At 39.9% G+C, this 25,342-nt stretch overlaps 1 protein-coding gene across 1 annotated transcript; it reads left to right on the top strand.

The window, feature by feature from the left end:
• Positions 1-2,016: 2,016 nt before the first annotated feature.
• On the top strand, positions 2,017-24,670 carry LOC110723508. The gene is made up of 3 exons (XM_021902862.1): positions 2,017-4,179; positions 24,148-24,381; positions 24,620-24,670. Exons 1-3 carry the CDS (start codon positions 2,017-2,019, stop codon positions 24,668-24,670), a joined length of 2,448 nt encoding a protein of 815 aa, XP_021758554.1.
• Positions 24,671-25,342: the final 672 nt, after the last annotated feature.

Raw genomic sequence — 25,342 nt, forward strand, 5'->3', positions numbered from 1 at the left:
TGTTTAGGAACTCTTTTGGATTTATGATAAGTGTTTTATTTGTCCACTTATCATGGCTTTCTAAACACAATTTTGTACTCTTTCCCCTACTTTAATCCCTTTTTCTAACTCCTCTTGTGCTAATTTGCATCTTTTGGCTTCCCCGTTTCTTTTTATGTGTGTGCTCGTGCTTTTAGGTACAATGAAAAATGGGCTAAATAGCATAAGCATGAAGAAATACTCTTTGGAAGCAAAGGAAAGCAGGAGCGGGCTTGCACCTAAGAAGGAGCGGGCGCTCCTACCTTAACTGCCACATTCTGCCTCCCCCTGCACATATAGGAGCGGGCGTGCAACCTTCAAGGAGCGAGCGCTCCTCCCTGTTTTCCTACATTCTGCCCCAAACTGCTGCAAGAGGAGAGAGCATGCAGAGAGCCCAGGAGCGGGCGCTCCACACAGAGGAGCGGGCGCTCCTACTTACTGGAGCGGGCGCTCCTCCTGTTCTGAAGCCCGATTTTGACGGATTTTACGATGTAATTTTTGGGCATATAAATAGGACGTTTGACTTCAGATGGGGGGATCTTCTTTCCCTTTTAGTTTTCTTAGGCCCTTAGTTTTTCTCAACCCTCATTAATTAGCTTAGATCTTCTCAAACTCAATCATTGTAGTAGATTAATTGAAGATTGTTCTCTTGAATTCAACAATTTCTCAACTTTGAAGCATTTTAAGTAATCTCTTTCCTCTATCTCTTACTCTTTAATTTCAGTTTTTATTAACTTTGAATTGTTAATTCCTCTCTTAATCTTGCTTAATTGTTGTTGCATGTCCAATCTACCTTATTCTTACTACTCCTCTCAACTTGTTAATTTAATGTTTGAATTGGAACTTGTTATTTTGATGTCCTTCACCATGTTTAGTGAGTAGTTAATTAGCTAGGGGTTTGGTGAAGACCCAACCAAGCCATGGGTTGATTGATGTATGTGCTTGCATGTTCATTTTGGGTTGATGATTGATTGTTAAAGAATTGGTTAATTGCATGTGTAATTGGATGGCCACTTATTGCTCATGTATTCACTTCTATGCTTACGTTGAGAGATGGAGTCTAGTTGTGAGCCTTTTCTCATATGATTATGCTAAATTCCTCTTGATTACGGTCCCTTGTTTGAATGATGTAGTAGTGTTAGTTGCAACAATTAGGTGAGAAATCTCAATTGCTTGTGCCTTAATGCTTTCTTGGACCGATCGAAAGACAAACCCGAGTTAGTAGTCTACTTCTCATCGTTAAGACTTGGTTGACCTATCTTATTAGTTGAGTTTGGTTTAGGAATGCTTAGTGTTGTGGCTTCGAAAGAAGGCAATGTTGAGTGCCCTCTCTATCACCCAATTTGTGTTAGTTCATGCTTGCCTATTGTTTTGATCCGTTGGTTTGGTTGGAGTCGATCCCTATTTCCCCCTAGTGTTCGTCTCCATAGTAGTTACCTAATCAAAACCCCCAATTTGTGACCGAATTAGATTGCAACCGTTTCATACTCTCAGTGTACTTACCCATTCCCTGTGGATACGATCCTCTACTTACCCTAGACTTTTCTTAGGTTGTTCTAGGTAGAAATATTGTTTGGCTTGAGGGTGATTGTCCAACGACCGATTATTCCTTCTACCAAAATGGCGCCGTTGCCGGGGAATGGCGTTAAGCATTGAGTTACTTATGAGATATGTGAGACTAGTTCATTTGTATAGCTTTATTTTTCTTTATTTTCTTTGACTAACCTACTAATCTCCCACCTAGTCTTCTTTGTTTATGCCCAAACGCAGCAATAGGACACTTCCTCTTGTGCCGTTGAATCTGGAGCTTGAAAAAGTGGTAAGGGCAAATCGAAGAGAAAAGAGGGCGATAATATAGCTAGTGGTGCTACATTAAGTGAGCCACGAGTGGTAGTGGAATCCGATCACTCTAGTTCTAGTGAGTCTAGTGGAGACACCATTCCATTAGAGTCACCAAGGATAAATTCTCCAACTTCTTCACCTTTTCAAGACTTTTAAATGGTCGCTCCGAACAAGACTTTGAGAGAGTTTGGTGTTCCTCCTCCATATCAAGAAGCAAGTGGGATTGCTACTCCCGCTATTGAAGCAAACAATTTTGAGATAAGGCCCGCCCTTATCACCTTGATTGAGGGTCATCAATTCTCCGGGGCAAAGCATGAAGATCCCATTGCACATCTCAAGCAATTCACACGGTATTGTAGCACCGTGAAGGCAAATGGGGTGTCTCCGGAGTACATTCTCTTAAGTATGTTCAAATTCTCTTTAACGGGCAAGGCAAGTGATTGGCTTGATAGGTTGCCTCCGAACTCATTGAACACATGGAATGAGGTGACTTCGGCATTCCTCGGGAGGTTCATTCCTCTTGGGAAAACGGTGGAGTTGAGGTCCAAGATTTCGAACTTTCAACAAGAGCCCGATGAGTCTCTTTATGATGCTTGGGAGAGATTCAAGAGCTACCAACAAAAATGCCCCCACCATGGCATGGAAGATTGGCTCTTGCTCCATGGGTTTTATAGAGAACTCTTGAGATCGGACCGCATACTCTTGGATGGAGCATCGGGAGGACCTATCATGAACAAGCCACCCATGGAGGCACTAAAGATCATTGAGGATGTAGTTCAAAACTACACCGATTGGATCCCCGATGAGAGGAGCACTTCCAAGAAAGGAGGAAAGTACGAGGTAAATGCTATAAACATGATTAACTCAAAATTAGATGCTTTATCTTCTAAGTTTGATCAATTGCAATCCTCTTCTCTATCCCCTTCCCCACGTCAAAATTCACATGCATCTAGTTCATTAAATGAAAACATGTCAATACAAATGATGTCTTGTGATACTTGTGGAAGTGATGATCATGTGACTTCGGAATACTATTTGTCAAATGATTCATGTTTCCCTTCCCCTTCCATGGAACAAGTAAATGCAATTAACAATGGTCAAACCAATCCTAGGTATGACCCTTATTCCAACACCTATAATGAGGGATGGAAACATCACCCAAACTTTGGTTGGAAAGGGGGCCAAACCCAAGGAAATGGTCAAGGTCAATATAGTGGCCAAAGGAATGTTCAAAACAATAATCAAGGAAATTATAGGAACCAAGGTAGTGGTAACTATGTGTCAAACAACCAAGTAAATCAACAAAATGACAATAGGTATCACCAAAGAGGTCAATATTCGTCCAACAACAAACCACCCGGTTTTAATGGAGGAAATAAACCTACCCTTGATCCTATCCCTCAACCTCCTCTTCAAATTCAAGCTCCCCCTCCTAAGTCAAGCCTAGAAATAACAATGGAAAAATTTGTTAATGCTCAAACTAAGAAAACCAATGACTTAGAGGAGACTATCAAGCAAGTGCAAGTCCACAATAAGATGCTAGAAACTCAATTAACTCAACTAATTAATGCACTTAAAAGCAACAATTCTAGCACCTCTTCACCTAGTCAAGAAGAACATTGTAAGGCAATCATGACTAGATGTGGGACTAGCATAGATGAAACTCCACCCATGAGCTTGCAAAAAGAGAGTGACAATGAGGAGGTTGGAGAAGAAAAACAATTTGAGGTGTCTAAGTTAAGAGAGGATGAGATAGTTGGCACGAGTGAGTCCACCACGGTGAGCTTAACCGAAAATTGTAGTGCAATTATCAAAAACCACTCTCCCACTAAACTAAAAGATCCCGGAAGCTTCTCCATTCCTTGCTCTATTAAGAACACTTCCTTTGAAAATGCCCTATGTGATTTAGGAGCTAGTGTGAGTTTGATGCCTTTCTCGGTTTATGAGAAGCTTGGTATTGGTGGTTTGGTACCCACTAATATCACTCTTCAACTTGCCGATGGATCCACCAAATTCCCTAAGGGTAAGGTAGAGGATGTCCCTCTCAAGGTTGGTAATTTCACCATTCCGGTTGATTTTATTGTGCTAGGAATGATGGAAGATGCCCTCACCCCTATTATCCTAGGTCGACCTTTCTTAGCAACAGGTGGTGCAATAATTGATGTAAGGGAAGGAAAACTCACATTAAAAGTGGGTGATGATGAATTTTGTCTTATTATTGACCCCAAGAGAGGATGTCCTTCCTCCATAAAAGATTACATGACCTTAGATGCTATTGGTGGTAATGATTTGCATATGTTGAGAATGCTTTGTGCTACTGTAGGGAATAATTTCAAGCCTTTAAAATCCCACTAGCTTGAACCCCACTGTGATCATACACTAAAGTACGGTGGCGTCCAAAAGGGAAGAAGATAGAGCAAAAGAGTCGCCAACAAGTTTTTAAGGAACTTGTAAACCGTTCACGAGGTGAAGGTTACACCCCTTAACGATCCAAGAGATCGTCAACTCCATAAGGTCATGAACCAAATAAGGGTTCGGGGATGATGGTACAAATCCAACCTAAAAGAGATTGAACCTGCCCTAATAATAGGCATCCACTTTATTCTGATCGTATTCATGTGCGCTTTCTGACTAACATACAATCAATAGGATTAACCCTAAACCTGTTTAATCTATGTTGGTTGAATATTAATGCACAAATAAACTATTATTGGCGATCACTTGAATTATAATCACAATTAACCCTAACAAGATTATTAAATATCTTATTAAGCGTGGTTACAAGTACAAATTCCCTTTTAAACATGCATAAAAGGTGTGATCAAGAAATAAATAATAAAGCAACATAATAAATAATCAACATCATGATAATAATCATCATAGATAAAATCAAAACAATAATAATCATAAATAAAATAATCATCATCAAAATAGTAATAATAATCATTATAACAATTATAATCATAATCATGTTCATGTTAATATTAAAGCATAATAAAAATAGCAAGATCCTAGACATGATACTAACAAGATTAATAACAAACCCTAGCATGTCACTAAGCAATAAAAATCAAATCTTTAACCCTAACATGATACTAACAATAATAAATATTAGGAAGAACATAGGAAGCATCGTACTTTTAATCATACTTAATATTAAATTTACCCTAAACATGATACTAGGAATTAAAATAACAATCTAAGCATGATTTCTACATCATAATATCAATTAAACCATTAAAGTACTTACTTGGATGCCTCGTACCTCTTTCTAATAACAAAATACACACGTTAGTAACTTCAAGGAAAATAATAATCAAACAATTAAATTAAATAATTGAAATAGAGATTTGGGACCAAACCCTCAGAAATTAAAACCTTTCACGTCTAGGGCGAAAGCAACTTCGAATATAGCTAGCTGTTTCTAGATCTTGTGAATGCGGAATTATTTATTTGAGAAAAGGCTAGTTTAGAAAACGAGAGAGAGAGAGAATAATCAAGAAAATCTTGATGAGAGTTGGTGATTGAAAAAGGGGAGATATGACCTCTATTTATAGGAAAAAAGAGGGCCGAAGATTTAAGAAAAGAATCCAAATTCGAATCGAAATAAGACTCGTAGACAGCAGTTTTTGCGGATTTTGTTTTTATCATATCTTTTGATCCAGGAATCGGAATAAGATGAATAAGATGTCGTTGGAAAGATATTGAAGTATAATTTCTAACCCAATTAAAATAAGATTAAAATATGTTGTACAATAAAAGATATGAACGAAATAGTGACACAGTGTCAGTTTTGGATAGAGTTTGATATCTTATTCATATCTTTTCCGTTATAGCTCGGAATTATTATTATAATATATCATTGGAAAGATAATTTCAAGATATATCCAACCATATAAAATTTGGATAAAAAATATGAGTCACGAAAATAATATCTGACTGTCTTTGAACATGTATAAATCCGAATAGAATTAGGACTTTAAAAAAGGAAAGTTTTATAAAAAAAGGAAAGTTTATATTTAAATCAAATTCCTTAATCTTATTTTTTCAAAAAAGGATAATTAAGATATTTTAGAAACTTATAGAAGATTCTAATCAATCCTAATTAGTTTAGGAATAGGATTAAACCTTTGGACCCTCCCCATGATCATTGGGTCGTAGACAAAATCCGGTTTGGGCCTAGTTTAGTATTTTGGCCATAACTTCCTCATTATTCATCAGAATTGGGCTTATAATATATCGTTGGAAAGGTCTTTGCAAGCCCCATCCAACTACACCATTATTGGACCCTTATCATGGACCAAACTAAACTGGAATTGACGTTTTCATAAAATAGAGTGGGTTTTCGAAAACAGAAAGAAAGAATTTTAACAAAAACTAACCGCAACACTAGACTTTTCACACTTTCACCTCATTCGATTATGGTTCAACGTGAAAGGTATTCATCACTGGGTTTGGTTTTGGGGAGACACAAATGGGTGTCTACAGAAGCCCCCACTTTGACTGAGTTTGGAGAAACGCAAGTTTCGAAAACAAAAGTCAAAGTATCGATAGGGACGGAGAATGATTCAGAACGTTCTGCGATCCTAAATCAATATTATAACGCCGATACCTGCAAAACTAGCATTAGTTAAACAGATAAAAGAGTTAAGAAATGCGTATCTTGCACCGTCGAGCACACGTCTCTGAAAGTAACCAATTTGCTGCCGCTTTACTGTTTTGATGACCTCCTGCAAGCTAGAGATTATCAACCCGCTTGAAAACCGCTATGCCCGTAACTGCTTCCAAATTAGAAGATTGCTTCGCCTGAAACTATCCTCCTCCGCAATGATAATATTCCACGTCCAAGGGAACATCATCGAAAATTATTTCACTTGAAATAATTCTCATCCGCGTTATGATCATCTTCCATGCCTCAGGAATTATGATCGAAGACAACTTCGCCCGAAATTACCTTCAGCTGTTCATGAAAACTTTCCGCAAGCCAGGGAATGATGCCGAAGACATCTTCTCTTGAAGTCATCCTCATTTGATGCGATAATTTCCCAAAGGAAAATACCGAAGATCCACGCCTGTCGATCCTTAAAAGTTCGCCTGAACTTTGCTCGTGTTATGCCTGTACGTCGGCACTCTTTTGCTTTGAACCTGTACGTCGGTGCCCTTTGCTCTTGAACCTATATGTCGGTGCCTTTTGCTAATGAGCCAATGCTTAGGCGCTTTAAGCTAAGTGAGACGATCTTTTTATCAGGTCGATCACTTTACGTAATCAAGCCGATTACCTAATCATGTCAAATTTCTTAGAGGGACTAACTGGCGTACCAAGGAACCCAAAATATATTGCAGAAGGCTAGCACAACCTAAACAGGTGGCTGGCTGCTTTGGCGTCGCTGAAAAACATTCAGCGCCAGCCTTATGGCATTAGCGCCATGCGCTGGCATTGGCGTCTGGCGCCAAGCACAGAATGTGACGCCAATGACTAGGGATTGGCGCCAACACGGATTTTTCTTTAAATTCAGTTTTCCGTTTTATTTCTTGCTCTGTTCGTCGCGAAACAGCCCGAGAGAAGTCCGAAAACTTCAATTGATCGTTGCTCACTCATTTCTCAACCGAATTCGCTCAAATTTGTTGCAAATCAAAGCTCTTCTTATCCATATTCCCGATCTATGTAAGTTTTCCTCCAACTCACACCGGTTTTTTATGAATTTTTGGCATGTTCATTCACGAATTTCATGAAAATTCGAAACTTACAATGCTCAATTTGCTTTGTTTATCAAGTTTTATGCCATGAAATTGCTTGTTTATGTTTGTATATTGCCTTGGGAGTAATTTGAGACTTGTTTGACTCAATTTGGTGAAGAAACGAGCAATTGGACCTCTTAAGGTCGTGAAGAACAACATGACCCGTTCTTGATGTTTTTGCTAGCAATTCTTGTTCAATTTGTCACAATAATCACTATAGTGTTGCAAGAAATTGTTTGATTGCTTGAAAAAATGTTGTCATGCTCAATTTGAATTTGTGCTCTGTTTTAGTACTACGTACTCTGTTTTTTGCGAACATATTATCATGCGGCTAGGCGAACCTTTAGATACTATAGAACCTTAATTTATGATGATTCTGCACAATGTAGCATGGCTAGACAAAGAGGCTCAGGTTCACGGTCCCGAAACACTAGACGGGAGCATGAGCCCGTGGAGGACGACACTACACCGTCCACTTCGCTTGGTCGGTTCCCAGAGTGGGATGAGCAGACCTTGTTCTTTGCCCCTGTCCACCACATTTCCGAGAGGGTGAGACGGGGAACCGAGCCTGGGAGGACACGACATCACGACTCTGGCTGTGATGGTCTAGGCAATTTGTATAGGATGCACATTGCCAGAGATCGAGAGACGAGACTCCTATGGGAGTCTTGCGGACTGGTTGCCCTGTTCGAGACCTCCGAGGCTATGGTTGCCTCCAACGGGGGTCACCATGTAGTACGCGCTCTGGTGGAGTTCTTCTGGGACACCACCAACACTTTTCATTTCCCCTAGGGTGAGATGATGGTCACTCCTACAGACTTCAGTCTCATCACAGGACTGAAGTTCACTTCTGTGCCGCTGCCGTTCGACGGCGGTATCGACGTCTTTTCTCCAGAGGTCGAGGAGTTGTTGGGGCCGATTGTTGTTCGGGCCCGAGCTGAGGTCGAGACGACTCAGTTCAGTGCTAGGGGGATTCGCCGCTCGACGCTGGCAGCGGCTCTTGATGACGATGCGACCACCTGAGAGCAGCGGGTGCACATCTTTATACTGATGTTGTTGTTAGGGAAATTCTCCCCTAACAAGGGTAGTAGGGCGTTGCTTTACTACCTCCCTGCTGTTCGCGATCTCCGGCGGATCGAGACTTATGATTGGGCCAGCTTGGCCTACAATGACTTCGTTCGCGCTGAGGGACTCGTGTCGCCACCGGTCCTTTAGGACGAACATTGCTTTGTCTGCTTTCTGGAAAGTCGTAGAGGTAAACATTATTCCCTATAAAGTTTAGCCCTATATGTTAGTCAGCATTTACTCATGCTTTAGCTTTTTTGTAGATCTGGTTCTACGAGTATTTTCCTTCCATTGCGCCGGCGAGACCATCGCCGAAGGGATATCCGGTGAGCGCCTCTAGGGCGGCCACCATGTGGACCTGTCTACTGCATGCGTCCGGAGTCGGATCATCTCGGTACGACTTTTACTGTTTGCCTTGCTCTTCTGCGATGTTTTGGACATGTTCTTACCCGATTGGTATTTTTTATAGGGACCTAAGGTAGTATACCGACCATGGGGTGGATGGACAGTCCCTGGATTAGCCGCACAGTACTCTGCTGAGCGCCGCTACTTTCTGGGGACCTACGGAGCGGTTGTGTACTTAGGAGAGAGAGTTGCTAGACAGCACTCTTCCGATATTTTTGTCGTTCCTACTCCTCCACCACGTCACATGTTCGACGAGAGAGAGTTGTCGAGCATGGCTGAGGAGTCTGGTTCCCTCTGGCGGTCCCATGTGATCCTTGGGAGGAGTTATGCTGAGGAGCTACTTCCTTTGTTGGCTCCCGCCCCTGTACCGGCCGAGGATGTGGGGGTAAGATCCTTAACTTTTTGTGTTTTTTTTACTGAGTAGCCCCCAAGTAATATCTTACTGATTTCTTTCTGTTTTATCAGGATGGTCCCACTGAGTTTGTGCCACCCCGTATGTCCATCCACTACCAGGGGATGTACGGGCCGATCGAGGAGATGATTTCTCCGGCTCCTGAGGGCGAGCGCTTCGTGGAGCGGTCGATTCCTCGTCACCAGACTAGGGTAAGTCTAGTTCTAATTCAGAATCTTGTATTCAGTTCTCATGCATTTTTACTGACTTAACTTTCCTTGACAGTTCTCACGCGAGATGGTTTCGGCTATGGCACGATGCATAGATGCCTTCCGGAGCCAACTCGTTCGGATGAGGAATGCGGCTACCTGTCGTCGAGACGACACTGTCCGAGAGGTAACTTTTCTTTACTTATTATTTCTGCACTATGCTTCAGTTTTATCTTGTTTCTGATTTAATTCTTTTTGCAGGGTCAGCCGATTGCTTCTCACACCCGTACGAGGCCTGAGGGGCGGAGAGATCCGGCGAGGTCTAGCTCAAGACGTCGTCGCACTTCGTCCGGAGGTAGAGGTGGTCGTTCTGAGGCTGCTCGAGCCGATGCTGCTGAGGGCTCAGGGTCTTCTTCTAAGGGTGCTCCTGCTGCACCGGTAGGAGAGGCTACCTCGGCTTTAAGAGGTGGTGGGATGTACGAGGTTGGCTCGTCATCGCAGCAGCCTCTGCGGTCTCAGCCTCAGGTTGATCTTGGCTGGAGCGGTCCTTTTTTAAGTTTCCCTCCTCTTACGGAGACTGGAGCTGGTGCTGAGGCCGGAGCTGGCGGAGAGGTGACTCCTCGGACGGCGCAGTTTTATGGCATGATGGGCCTACGTCTTCCAGCGCCGTAGTTTGCTTTTGTATATGTTTTTTATTTTGACTTTTTATAGAACTTTGCCTTTGACTTATTATTTAGACACTTTGTACTTTATGTTATGTTATTGTAAATTCATTATTATCTATTGTGTTAGTGTATGTTAGTGTGTGCAAGTGTGATAGCAATTTTGCGCAAAAATTCCGTCATTTTTATTATTGATGGAGGGTATTATCCGACTCTCTCCCCCAAAAAAGAAAAATAAAAAGGAAAAACAAAACGGAGAAAAAAGCTGATTTTTGAAAATTAATATTAAATTCAAAAGAAGAAATAAAAATTAACTAAAAATAATTGCTATATTTAATTAATTAATAATAATAAATAAAAAAAAAGATAGAAAAATATTTAGAAAAATAAAAACGGGGCCATAAAATCATTAAATCGACTCCAGTTTAATATCAAAACGCAACTGAGCACGCGCGGATTTTCTGCTAATGTGGCGCTAGCTGGCGCCAGGCGCTACACCTAGCGTGTGGCGCCAATAGCTGATGGGTGACGCCAATTTCGGGTGTATGACGCCAATTGACGCTGACTTCGTATTCCAGTTAGGTTGAAATTCCTCGTAATTTGTGCATAGATAGCCCCCTTGCTCAGTCGATTATTCACAAAATTCCAGCGAAAAAATTATTCTTCTCTTTAGAAAAAATAATAATCATGTCTTTAGCCACTAAAACCTTCACCCAATATTCTCATGAATGGTGTCGATCTCTTAATGCTAGAGAAAGAAAAAAATTGGATTTATTTCACTTGGGGGGAATTTATGGCATTAAAGGGGTAGATCTAGACATAGACTTCGTACATACCGCTTTGGAATATTGGAACATTGATACACATTGTTTTAGAATAGGGTATGATGAAATTAGCCCTTTGCCAGAGGAATTTGGTGTTATTTTAGGCTTCCCTGCAATAGACCTGATAGTAATCCCTAGAGTAGATGCATATTACTATAAGGATTTTGAGCGCTTCTTTAACTTGAAGGAAAGGGATTTATCAAAAATAGTAGATGGAAATGTAGTGAACTTGAAAGAATTTGCACGCTATTATTTTGATAAACCGCTTTCTGAATCTTTTCACATATATAGAAGAAGGGTGTTCTTATTCTGCATGCTTAATCAATATTGTCTTAGTAGTGGTAAAATTAACGAGGGTCAATCAATTATAACCACTGTGCTAGAACAAATTGAATCAGGGAGAAATCCAATGCCATTAATAGTTGGAGAAACTATGATTAGTCTAGATGAATTGAAAAGGGACCCAAAAGCACCTCTCCGCGGTTCTCCAATTTTATTACAGGTAGAAAAATAATATTTTTAATTACAGAAATCAAAAAATATATTTTTGTATTGTAATATTAATTTATTTGCATTGCAATTTTTTTTACAGATGTGGTTAATGGAGAGGCTAGGATTAATTAGCCCTCCGGACGACATTGAAAATTATTTGCCCACTTGCTTTGTGAGAAGAAAGAAGCGCATCCCTAAAATTAGGCGCCATGGGTGGAAGAAAGTCTTTGAATCACGTGATTTTGCTATCAAGTGGGTCATCCCATGGTGAAAAATAAAAAGGATGGTTGGTGTTAACAAGCAACCTTTCTGCCGTCTTCCAAGCTTGTCTCGTGTGACATATTATTATCCCTGCAGAGTAAAGAGACAATATGGCTTGCTTCAAAATATTCCTTCCGGGGATCTTCGTCCTCCCTATGAGTATCCCATATCTCAAGAAGTAGATAAATTTGACACGTACTGGAGCGCTAGACCTTTATGGGAAGTGATTACCCAAAAGATTCCTCCTTCTTTACCTAATGATGTAAAGAAGTGGTTGTTGAAGAAGTCTTCAATTGATCAGGGTAGGACCGATGTGAAGAATCGTCTAGGTGACAGGGTGACACCGGCCAAGGAACGCTTAGGTGCAAGAATTGAGTTCAAAACACCTACAATGCCTAAGAAGAAGAATACTACTAAAGACAAGGGGAAAAGGAAAGGTACAGATAAAAAGGTTTGGGTGGAAAAGAAGCATGGGGTGTTAGCTGAAGGAGAAACAATCTATTCTAAAATTGAATGTAGGTCCTCTAAAGGATGCCTACTAGCTAAAGTAATGGATGAAGAGGAGGAAACAGAAAAGAATTGGAAAAGAGCAAAGAAGGAGAAGAAAGACTAGGACATTGCTTAGCTTTAGATTTATTAGATTGTTAATTTTCTATTTAAAGTTAATTTATTTCAGCCTTATTTAAATTCCATTAACAATGTAATTTTGTTTTATTAATGAAATTTCAGCTTTCAATTAAATTGTTACTTTAAATTTATTTTATTAAAGCAATGAAAAACCAAAAAAAAATTAATTTTCCAGAAATTCTTCGAGTACGGGGGTCGAAAATTTTCCGAAAACACCGAAATTCGCCCAGATTTTATTTCCGATCTGGCGCCGGAAGTTGCAGATTGGCGCCAGCTAATGAGGTCTAGCGCCAGGCGCCAATACCATCGTCTGGCGCTAACGACCTATTGCTGGCGCCAGGCTCTGTTCTGCGACGCCAGTAGCTTTTCCGACTTTTGTTGACTTCTAGTTGATTCTGGAATGCGGAGATGTCGAATAATAAAGTGGCCGCACCCGTAATGGGTTGCCTACATATCTCTTCCTAAGGAATCAGGCCGAACGTAGCTCTCTTGAGTGTCCTACTCAAGTAATTATGGGTAGTATTTTTTAAGTTGGTCAAGATTGGTCATGTTTGAGAATTCATTGCCATCCATGTCAGTTAATTTTGCTGCACCACCTGACAGGATTGTTTTGACAATGTAGGGGCCAGACCAATTAGGTCTAAACTTTCCCCTTGGATCTAAAACATTTTTCCTTAACGCTTTTAATACCAAATCTCCTACTTTGATATTTCTTGTCTTGACCTTCTTATTAAAATGTCTAGCCATACGAGTTTGATAGCACAGGGTGTGATGTAGAGCTTCTAATCGTTTTTTGTCGAGTAGGATCAATTCTTCATATCGTGCCCTAGTCCATTCGACTTCATCGATTCTACTCTCTAGCGCAATACGTAGAGATGGCATTTCTAGTTCGACAGGTTGTACGACATCCATTCCATATACCAAAGAAAATGGTGTATTTCCTGTTGACGTACGGATTGACGTGCGATAACCCCACAATGGAAAGTGAAGTTTGTCAGGCCAATCCTTATAATTTTCTGTCATTTTCCCCTTGGATCTAAAACATTTTTCCTTAACGCTTTTAATACCAAATCTCCTACTTTGATATTTCTTGTCTTGACCTTCTTATTAAAATGTCTAGCCATACGAGTTTGATAGCACTGGGTGTGATGTAGAGCTTCTAATCGTTTTTCGTCGAGTAGGATCAATTCTTCATATCGTGCCCTAGTCCATTCGACTTCATCGATTCTACTCTCTAGCGCAATACGTAGAGATGGTATTTCTAGTTCGACAGGTTGTACGACATCCATTCCATATACCAAAGAAAATGGTGTATTTCCTGTTGACGTACGGATTGACGTGCGATAACCCCACAATGGAAAGTGAAGTTTGTCAGGCCAATCCTTATAATTTTCTGTCATTTTCCCCTTGGAACTAAAACATTTTTCCTTAACGCTTTTAATACCAAATCTCCTACTTTGATATTTCTTGTCTTGACCTTCTTATTAAAATGTCTAGCCATACGAGTTTGATAGCACTGGGTGTGATGTAGAGCTTCTAATCGTTTTTCGTCGAGTAGGATCAATTCTTCATATCGTGCCCTAGTCCATTCGACTTCATCGAGTCTACTCTCTAGCGCAATACGTAGAGATGGTATTTCTAGTTCGACAGGTTGTACGACATCCATTCCATATACCAAAGAAAATGGTGTATTTCCTGTTGACGTACTGATTGACGTGCGATAACCCCACAATGCAAAGTGAAGTTTGTCAGGCCAATCCTTGTAATTTTCTGTCATTTTCTCGATGATAGTCTTTAAATTCTTATTAGTTGCCTCGACTGCTTCGTTTGCTTGAGGTCTATAAGGGGACGAATGATGATGTTGGATACCATATTTATGTAGCAATTCTTCACATTCGGCTTGAAAGTGAGTTCCATTGTCACTTATCATTTCATGTGGGACTCCATATCGACAAATGATATTTCTCTCGATAAAGAGCGCTACATGTTTGAAGTGTGTTTAGCATATGATCGCGCTTCAACCCACTTCGTAAAGTAATCAATTGCTACTAGAATATATTCGTGGCCTCCTGTCCTTGGAGGAGTGATCTTGCCGATTATGTCAATTCCCCATGTAGAGAATGGCCATGGTGAAGTGTAGGTGTAGAGCAAAGATGGAGGAACGTGTTGTAAATTGGCATAAATTTGACACTTAGGGCATCTTTTCACATATTGATGGCAGTCCCTATTCATGGTAGTCCAATAATACCCTTCTCGCATTATTTTCTGGACTAACATTTTTCCATTTATATGAGTTCCACATATTCCTTCGTGGACCATTCTCACTATTCTTTGTGCATCCACCTTCCCTACACATAGGAGAGGCGACCTTTATGTACCCTTTTATGTAGCTCGTTGTCTATGAGTACATATTGAGAAGCCAAAAGTCTCAAGGCTCGTTTTGTTCTTTTTTCAGCATGAGGAGGGTATTCTCCATTGGTGACGTAGTTGAGAATGTCTGTGTACCATGGTTCTTATTCTTGTTACTCATCTTCGTCTTGGACTGGGTCGTCGTCTTCTATAGCCTGTATATATGCCGGTTTGTGCCTTTTTTCGATAGTTAGAGGCATTTGCTCGATATCCGTGGGAATCCTAACCATTGAGGCTAATCTTGCCAAGGCATCAGCAAATTGGTTTTCTTCTCTATGTAGATATATGTATTCCACCTTCTCTAACTGATCGGTAAGAGTTTCCAGATAAGTTTGGTAAGGGGCTAGGCTTTCTCTCCTTACTTTCCACCTTTTAGATATTTGATTGATGATTAGAGAGGAGTCTCCGAATATCCTTAACTTATTTACTCCCAATGCCAGAGCTGTTTCAAGGCCTACCACACATGCTTCATATTCAGCAGCATTGTTGGTAACGTCGAAATCAAGCTTTATTGAGATGGGACATGTTCTTCCTTAGGTGATACTAGTAGCACTCCGACACCACATCCCTTTTGGTTTGAGGCTCCGTCGAAATACAAGGTCCAAGTATCATCTTCGGTGACCATCAAATCTTCATCTAGAAATTCATTGTCTTGTATTGGTGTCGAGTCTTCTATTGGAAAATCTGCTAGAAAATCTGACACCACAGATCCTTTAATGGCTTTTTGTGGCATAAACCGCACATCGAACTGGGCTAAGTTGACTATCCATCTTGAAATACGTCCATTGAGCGTTGATTTCTCTAACAAGTATTTGAGTGGATCTAATCGAGATACCACGAAAACGGTATGCACCAACATGTAATGTCTCAACTTAGTTGTGGCCCACACCAAAGCGAGGCACAATTTCTCGAGTGGTGTATAACGTATTTCGTATTCGAGCATCTTCTTACTTAAGTAATAGATTGCATTCTCTTTGTTTTCTACCTCTTATGCTAGCATGGCTCCCATTGTCTCTTTGGTAACCGTCAGATATAATATAAGAGGTATTCCGGGAAGTGCTGGCGCTAATACGGGAGGATTTGCGAGATAGGCTTTGATCCGGTCAAAGGCTTTTTGACACTCATCATCCCATATTACTGGTACGTTCTTCTTGAGCTTTTTGAAGATTGGTTCACATATCGTTGTCAGTTTGGATATGAACCTACTTATGTATTGCAACCGGCCAATGAATCCTCAAATCTGTTTCTCGGTCTTGGGCGGTGGCATCGACATGATTGCTTTAATCTTGGTTGGATCTATCTCTATTCCTCTAGAGCTTATGACATACCCCAAGAGCTTGCCTGAGGTGACTCCAAAAGCACATTTTGATGGATTCAACCTCATATTGTATTTTCTTAACCTTTCGAAAAATTTCCTTAAGGCTACTTGATGGCCTGGACGGTCCTTTGATTTCACAATCATGTCGTCGACATATACTTCAACTTCTTTGTGCATCATGTCATGGAGCAAGGCAGTTGCTGCACGTTGGTAAGTAGCACCTGCGTTTTTCAACCCAAATGGCATTACCGTGTAACAGTAAGTGCCCATGGTGTGATGAAAGTTGTCTTCTCCATGTCTTCTTCCGCCATGAGAATCTGATTGTACCCTGCGTATCCGTCCATGAATGAGAGAAGCGCGTGATTTGCTGTGTTGTCTACCAGAATATTTGTGTGGCAAAGGAAAGTCGTCCTTTGGACTTGCCTTATTTAGATCTCGATAGTCGACACACATCCTTACCCTTCCGTCTTTCTTTGGAACTGGGACGACGTTGGCGACCCATTCGGGGTATTTGGATACCTTGATGAAACCTGCAGTTATTTGTTTTTGAACTTCTTCTTTTATTTTAAGTGCTACGTCGGGTTTCATTCGATGCAACTTTTGTTTTACAGGTTTCATTCCTGGTATTAATGGTATAGTGTGTTGAGCTATTTCTCTGTTAATGCCTGGCATATCTTCATATGACCAAGAAAATACATCGATAAATTCTTTAAGCAAGTTAATTAAATCGGTTCTTTCTTGTTTATTCAATGTTAATCCGATTTTAACTTCTCTTTTATGAGTTGAATCATTTGAGATGTCAACTGTTTCAGTCTCTTCAATTACTGGTGTTTTCTTTTCAAGTTTTTCCATTGCTTTAATAATTTCTTTATCTTTTTCATCGTTAGCTAAGCAATGTTCGTCATCTTGGGTTAGAGAAGAACACGAGAAGTAAGAAGAATGAGCGATATTATTATACTATGAGATCATTACATCAAAGAGCGATATGTCCTCAGGGATTTGATCACTAATTATCCTAGGAGAAGAGATAGGAAGGGGAGGCGTTATAGCTAAAGATTTAGAAGACTCTATAGGGAACGACTCAGACTCTGACTTTGACTCCGACGATTTTTCAAACATCGGCCCTTTCCCTGTCGTGATTGATATCTTCCTTCCACTCAGAGTAATCACCTTGATAGTCTTGCGCCACCCTTGCAATAATCCTTCAGCTGGAGTAATCAGTTTTGAGGGGTCGAAGTTTTCGCTTTGTAGGACTGTTTGAATGAGTGAAGAGTTGTCTTCCTCATAAACTGACTCATCCTTTTCTCGCCCATACAGTAATCCCATGACGTTAAAGTCAAAGCATGGGGGTGCTTTCTCCTTATGGACGGGAGCTGGGATTTCATCAGTGAAGTAGCAATCCAAGAAAATCTCGAATCCTGGTTGTCGTATGCCATTTACAACAAATGGTTCGGGAAATTCATGGCATGGATAGTCCTCTCCTTCTTTTATAAACTGGCCATTAAGCGTAAGAGGGTACTGATCCATTGGAATTGCTTTCTTTTGAATACGAGTGTCCCTACGTGCTTTCAATTTGTCCTGGGCTCGCTTGAGATCTTTCCGAGTCGGTTCGAAACCAAGTCCGAAAGTATCTAGTTTAGGGAAGCCAGGTGACTCTATAGATTTTACTATCCCCTTCTTCTTTCCTAAGGTCATCCCAGGGAAGTGTCCTTGTTTCTTCAGCATAGTGTTGATAATCATGTTGGAATGAGAATCGTGGCAAAGAGATGTCCTTTCATCCTCTTGGATTAAGGAGACTTCTTCGTTAAAGCCCCATAGGTATTCATCATCTTCGTCGTGCTCTACGTTAATGATTGGATTCTCTATTGATTTGATCCTCATTGGCGAAGCATCAATAGTGATGGGGATTCCTCCAACTATGGCTTTCACTTGTTGGTGGAGAGATGAAGGGACGACCTTTAGATCATGGAGCCAAGGGCGTTCTAACAACAGATTGAATGAGGCTTTGATGTCTACCACTTGAAAAATAGTAGCATGTTCTATTGCTCCTGCCGTCACATTTAGGGTTATTTTGCCAAGAGCTTGACGTCGAGTATTATCGTAAGCTCTTATTCCTTGTGTGGACGGAGTTAAATCCTCATCTCTTATGCCAAGCATCCTTGCAGTCCTAAGTGGACAGACATTAATAGCCGATCCATTGTCTACAAGAGTCATGGGAACATTCATCCTTTTGCAGACTACCGTGAGGTTTAACGCCTTGTAGTGTTTGTCACCTTCCGGGGGCAAATCTTTATCAGAGAAGGTGATTAGATTAATTGGACTAGGGAGGTCACTCGTGAGGAAGTTAGCTAGTCCCTCAGGAGTGGTGTCAGAATCTATCGCGATCTTATCCAAGGCATTCATCACAGCTAATCTATGTTCTCGAGATGTTGCCAGAAGCTTCCATACATTCATCTCAACTTTTGTCTTCTTGAATTGTTTAACGATGTCATTGTCTTCGATGATAGGTATGGGAACTTGTTGTACAGTAGGCATAGGTTGTGTTGAAACGGGAGGTTGTATTCTCCCGGATCTTGTGAGGACGTCTATTGATGAATCTTCTTCAGCCCAAATGTCGTCTGTGGTGTATTATACGGAAGGTGAAGGTCCTACTATGTCTTTTAGATAGACATCTTCTTCATCACTGTCCCATACTCCATTAACATTTATGTCCTCTTCTTGCTGAACTTGGACTAATTCCTTTCTATCAATCATTTTCTGCACCAAATCCTTGAACTTGAAGCAGTTTTCTAGGGTGTGTCCTCCTGACTGATGGTATTGACAGTAATATCTATATGTCCTTTTTAATGATTCAAATGGTCTCAGTTCGAGAGGTTTGACCTTGCCATTCTCGGAGAGCATTTCAAACATTTGTGTATACGGGATCCCAATTGGAGTATAAACTTTATTGCTCTTCTTGGGTCTTTCGGTGACTTGTAAGGGAAAGTATTTTGCCTCATAAGTCGTTTTTACTGTTGTGAATTCTCTCTTAGGTTCTTCATCATATTCCTTGTGAAGTTCTTTCAAAATTTTGAGAGTTTCATGTAACAGTTGCGATGTCTCCCTCAGATACAGTGTGAGTATTCGTATCTCTACCTCATTTGCTGGTTCTGGAAGATTATCTTTGACATCGAAAAAGGTCTCTTCTTCTTCTTCTTCGACATTGGTTGCTTTGACAGGCTTAATGAGAGATGAGGGGTCAACTTCGCTTTCTTCATCAGAGATAACCAAAGTATGAGCTAGAGGTGCATTGTCAATACTCGGTTTCTTACTGGCAGGGGGCAATGGCAGCTTGTTACTGTCAATTAGGTCTTGGATAGCTTCCTTAAGCTTCCAATAACTTTCAGTAGAATGGCCCCTACCTTGATGATATTTGCAATTTGCATTGGGGTTCCAATTAGGCGACCTCTTCTCGACTGGTGGATCTCCAAATGGTCCAATGGGAGTTATAAGACCTTTTGCATTTAGTCGATCAAACGCGGTGTCATAACTCATGCCAATAGGAGTGAAGTTTCTCCTAAACGGTTTCTTTTGTCCTTGGTTGTTCATGGCGAGGACTTCTCCCAGGTTAAAGGCGCTAACATTATTTGAATGGGCGGTTTTGGAAGAAGAAGGATTGTCGTTCTTCTTTCCTTTCCAGTCACTGTTGGAGTTATTGTTGGAAGCTTTAGATTTAGCCAAGTCATCTTCGATATTAATCCCAATATCATAAACAACCTTAAAGGTATGAAGGTTATTTTGATATTTAAGATGTTTTGAATATTTTTCTTGGAGGTTTTTAATGAACAGTCTCACGGACTCTTTTTCACTTGGTACCTCAATCATTTTAGCTGAGGTTTCTCTCCACTTGTTAAAGAAAGATGTGAAGCCTTTGTTCTCCTTCTTCTTGAGAATTTCAAGTTCTCTATGGTCAGTTTCGACTTGAACGTTGCACTTGTACCTATCAACGAAAGCGTTTGCTATGGATTCCCAGGTAGAGGTCTTTTCTTTTTCGAGAGAAAAGAACCATTGTTGGCAAACGGTCTCGAGAGATAGCGAGAACAGAGAAGGGAAGACTTTCTTATCGATACCCTTGATACTCATTATTGTTTCAAATGCCCTTAGATGGAAGTATGGGTTGTCGATTGCTCTAAACTTTGGGATGTCGTTGGCACTGAACTTCTGCGGAAGAAGATCCTTATCCACTGAGACCCCTTGGGATGTGAGTTCTTGAAACTTGTAGTCGCTGGACAACTTGCTTATGCTTTCTTGCATGAGGTCCATTTGTTGTTGCTTCGCGGGATCTTCGATCTTAAGTGCGAGAAGCTTCAGTGTCTCAGTTACAGTAGCCAGTTGGTTCTTGAGATCGTTAACTTCTTCCTGAGTTGCCATTATGACTCTTGCTTTCCTCCTGCAGGCTATAGGTTTGTCGAAAGGTTGGACTTGTACGAAGAGGTTATCTTTGATTAATCGTCCTTCCTTTCTTGACCACGCGCTGTAAATTAAGCCAGTTTGCGTTTTAATTACTTGACTCGGATCAAATTGACTTTATGGTTTTTATTTTTTTAAAAAAAGGGGTATGCAAAAAGTATGCATATTTTTAAGGAGCAATAATGTACATGTTTTTAGGGAATTTAAGTATTATTATTTATTGGAGGATTAATATCCGACTTACCCCCCCTAAAAAAAGGACGAAAAATAACGCGCGCACACAAGACTCCCTTAATCATGGTCAAGACATGTGTATTGGTGTGTGTATTGAGTGTAAGTGACATGTTTGGACTCTTTTGTAAGACCATGGAACTTAGTGCCCAAACTCGAATATTAATTCAATTAAGCATTATTGCCAGCAAAATTAACCGAATTAAACAGGAAACTGATTAATTAGACATTAGGTGATGACTCGACAAATAATCCGAACTGTCGGCCAAGCGACAGGACTGGCGTCATAATATGGTGGTTGGCGCCAGACTTTTTAGTAAATGTCTGGCGCTACGCACCATACAGTGGCGCTACAACTCAGATTTTGGCACCAATATTGGAGTCTCGGTCTGGGACTGTTTTCGATATTATTAGTCAACTGGGGTATGCCTAAAGTCGTACTAGGTCAATTCCGATTAAAAGAAGAAAAAACTTCATTGACTCGAATTAATTAATTAATTAATTAATTAGGAAAAGTTCTTTAAGTCATTAATTATAATCTCAACACAAATCGACAAACGGTTAAGAAGAGCATATGATATATATGCACAACAAATAATGCACAATTAGTCAAGTAGGCACAACATGATGCAATGAGTTCGCAACCTAACCATGGCTCTAGTTCTCTAAAGTTCGGGATATGGTTTAGTCAAATAGGGTCCATGGTTAATTGTCCAGATGCACCGCGTAGAAGCCTAACCGTGAAGGGTTAACGCATGTGGATAGAACACCGCGAGTTTTTTTGAAAAAAAAAGCTCACTTCCATGGTTTGGTGAATTCAACCTCTCAGATGTACCCTTTGTTGCCATGAGCGTTCAATCAGGTAGATAGAGCATGAATTCCCAGAGGGTTATGTCCATATGTAGAACACATATGGGTTTCAGAAAAGTAAGAAAAAAAAATCAATCAGGAAGTAGGATCGAGCAAACAATACGAAAAACCGGTCAAAATTAGAACGCATATTTCTGGCTCGGTATTAGGGGAAATTGGCGCCAGCAAACAGAGACTGGCACCAACTTTTAACTGTAGCGCCTGGCGCCAATACTGGCGTCTGGCGCTACGGCTAAAAGTTTGGCGCCAAGCTCTGGACCCTGACGCTACTTCCCACATGCCTCAGCAGCTTTCTGTGCTCAATAAAATCATCCTGTTTCGCGCGGTGTTATTTCAGTCCTAGTTGTGAAAGACATTTCTCAAATTTCCTACGTGTAAAAATCCTATGTTTTTGACTCATTACGGATGGTCTTTCTAATGAGAACCTTTTTATGCATATGCCACAATATTAATCAAAATTATGCACATGAAATACTTAGAACTTTTCGAGTCTCATCCACTCATTCTAAATCATTGCCGAAACAAATTCAGGAATTAAAATAGAAATCCTCCCCAGTGGAGTCGCAAAAAACTGTAGGGAATAATTTCAAGCCTTTAAAATCCCACTAGCTTGAACCCCACTGTGATCATACACTAAAGTACGGTGGCGTCCAAAAGGGAAGAAGATAGAGCAAAAGAGTCGCCAACAAGTTTTTAAGGAACTTGTAAACCGTTCACGAGGTGAAGGTTACACCCCTTGACGATCTAAGAGATCGTCAACTCCATAAGGTCATGAACCAAATAAGGGTTCGGGGATGATGGTACAAATCCAACCTAAAAGAGATTGAACCTGCCCTAATAATAGGCCTCTACTTTATTCTGATCGTATTCACGTGCGTTTTCTGACTAACATACAATCAATAGGATTAACCCTAAACCTGTTTAATCTATGTTGGTTGAATATTAATGCACAAATAAACTATTATTGGCGATCACTTGAATTATAATCACAATTAACCCTAACAAGATTATTAAATATCTTATTAAGCGTGGTTACAAGTACAAATTCCCTTTTAAACATGCATAAAAGGTGTGATCAAGCAATAAATAATAAAGCTACATAATAAATAATCAACATCATGATAATAATCATCATAGATAAAATCAAAACAATAATCATAAATAAAATAATCATCATCAAAATAGTAATAATAATCATTATAACAATTATAATCATAATCATGTTCATGTTAATAATAAAGCATAATAAAAATAGCAAGATCCTAGGCATGATACTAACAAGATTAATAACAAACCCTAGCATGTCACTAAGCAATAAAAATAAAATCTTTAACCCTAACATGATACTAACAATCATAAATATTAGGAAGAACATAGGAAGCATCGTACTTTTAATCATACTTAATATTAAATTTAATCGAAATAAGACTCGTAGACAACAGTTTTTGCTGAATTTGTTTTTATCATATCTTTTTATCCAGGAATTAGAATAAGATGAATAAGATGTTGTTGGAAAGATATTGAAGTCTACTTTCTAACCCAATCAAAATCAGATTAAAATATGTTGTAGAATAAAAGATATGAACGAAATAGTGAGACAGTGTCAGTTTTGGATAGTGTTTGATATCTTATTCATATCTTTTCCGTTATATCTCGGAATTATTATTATAATATATCACTGGAAAGATAATTTCAAGATATATCCAAACATATAAAATTTGGATAAAAAATATGAGGCACGAAAATAATATCTGACTGTCTTTGAATATGTTTAAATCCGAATAGAATTAGGACTTTAAAAAAGGAAAGTTTTATAAAAAAAAAAAGGAAAGTTTATATTTAAATCAAATTCCTTAATCTTATCTTTTCAAAAAAGGATAATTAAGATATTTTAGAAACTTATAGAAGATTCTAATCAATCCTTAGGAATAGGATTAAACCTTTGGACCCTCCCCATGATCATTGGGTCGTAGACAAAATCCGGTTTGGGCCCAGTTTAGTATTTTGGCCATAACTTCCTCATTATTCATCGGAATTGGGCTTATAATATATCGTTGGAAAGTTCTTTGCAAGCCCTATCCAACTAAACCATTATTGGACCCTTATCATGGACCAAACTAAACTGGAATTGACGTTTTCATAAAAAAGAGTGGGTTTTCGAAAACAGAAAGAAAGGATTTTAACAAAAACTAACCGCAACACTAGACTTTTCACACTTTCACCTCATTCGATTATGGTTCGACGTGAAAGGTATTCATCACTGGGTTTGGTTTTGGAGAGACACAAATGGGTGTCTACAACTACTAATCCTCTTTTCAATGTCCATGAGTCAAAGCAAGGTTTGGATAGGTTTGATGAGGTGATTGCCATGCTTGCTTGCCTCAAGACTATGCTTGAAGATGGTGAGTCCGACACTCACAAGGATGAAGAGGGTGACATAAAAGCTTCCAAGAAGAAGAGGAAGGGAAAATCAAGGAGAAAAAGGAAGAAGAAGGATTCAAAGAAAATTGATGAAAATGAATTTGTTGTAGGTGTTAGTCAAGAAAACAATTTGGTTTTGCCCAAGATGGCAAGTTGTAACAATGAAAACAATGGTGACAATTTGGTTTCGAACTTTATCCCACCTTGAGGATATTTTTCGAATTTGCGTCAAGCTAGTGACGTTAAAGAAGCGCTCTCGGGAGGCAACCCGAGTATTTTTGCTTTTACTCAAAAAAAAAAAAAAAAAAAAAAAAAGGAGAGATGAAAGAGCTTAAACTAACACTTAACATTTTGAATGTTTGTTTAGTGTTTTGTTTTTGTTGTAGGTAATTTGCAAAAGGATATCAGAAAAAGGCAGATTCGAAAATTCAAGATAGGAGCGGGCGCTCCTGCTCAAATGCACGCCCGCTCCTACTACCAGCAAACAAAGCAGAATCTCCCAGCAACCTTAGGAGCGGGCGCTCCTACCACCCTACACGCCCGTTCCTACTTGCAGCAATTGAGGCAGAACCTACAACAAGTAGTAGGAGCGGGCGCTCCAATACACCTGCACGCCCGCTCCTATGTTCAGCTCTCGAAAAAAAAAATATTGAATTTTGAAAAAAAATTGGCAGAATCGAAGTAAAGAAGTAGGAGTGGGCGCTCCTACCATCCTGCACGCCCGCTCCTACTGACGAAAAAGAGGAAGTAGCAACCCTCAAAGGGAGGAGCGGGCGCTCCTCTTCAACAGAGCGGGCGCCCCTCCCCTGCCGTGTAAAAAAAAAAAAGGGATTTCCCCCTTATCCCTTTTTACCCTCTTTCACTTCTAACCTCTCATTTCACCTTATTCATATTCTCTCTCCTCTTTACCCACCTCTTTCTCACTCTAAAAACCCCATTTTCTCTACCTTTTCTCATCAAAATCATCATCAATCCTTCACTTTCTTCACTAAAAATTCACAAATCCTCACTCCCCTTCCAATTCTCTTTCTAAAAATCACAAAAATACACAAAATTGGTCAAAATTTTGAAAACCCCTAATTCCTCCATTGAAGAACAAGAGTAAAAGG

This window comes from Chenopodium quinoa, unplaced genomic scaffold (genome assembly GCF_001683475.1).
Source record: "Chenopodium quinoa cultivar QQ74 unplaced genomic scaffold, ASM168347v1, whole genome shotgun sequence".
NCBI classification, from domain to species: Eukaryota; Viridiplantae; Streptophyta; class Magnoliopsida; order Caryophyllales; family Amaranthaceae; genus Chenopodium; species Chenopodium quinoa.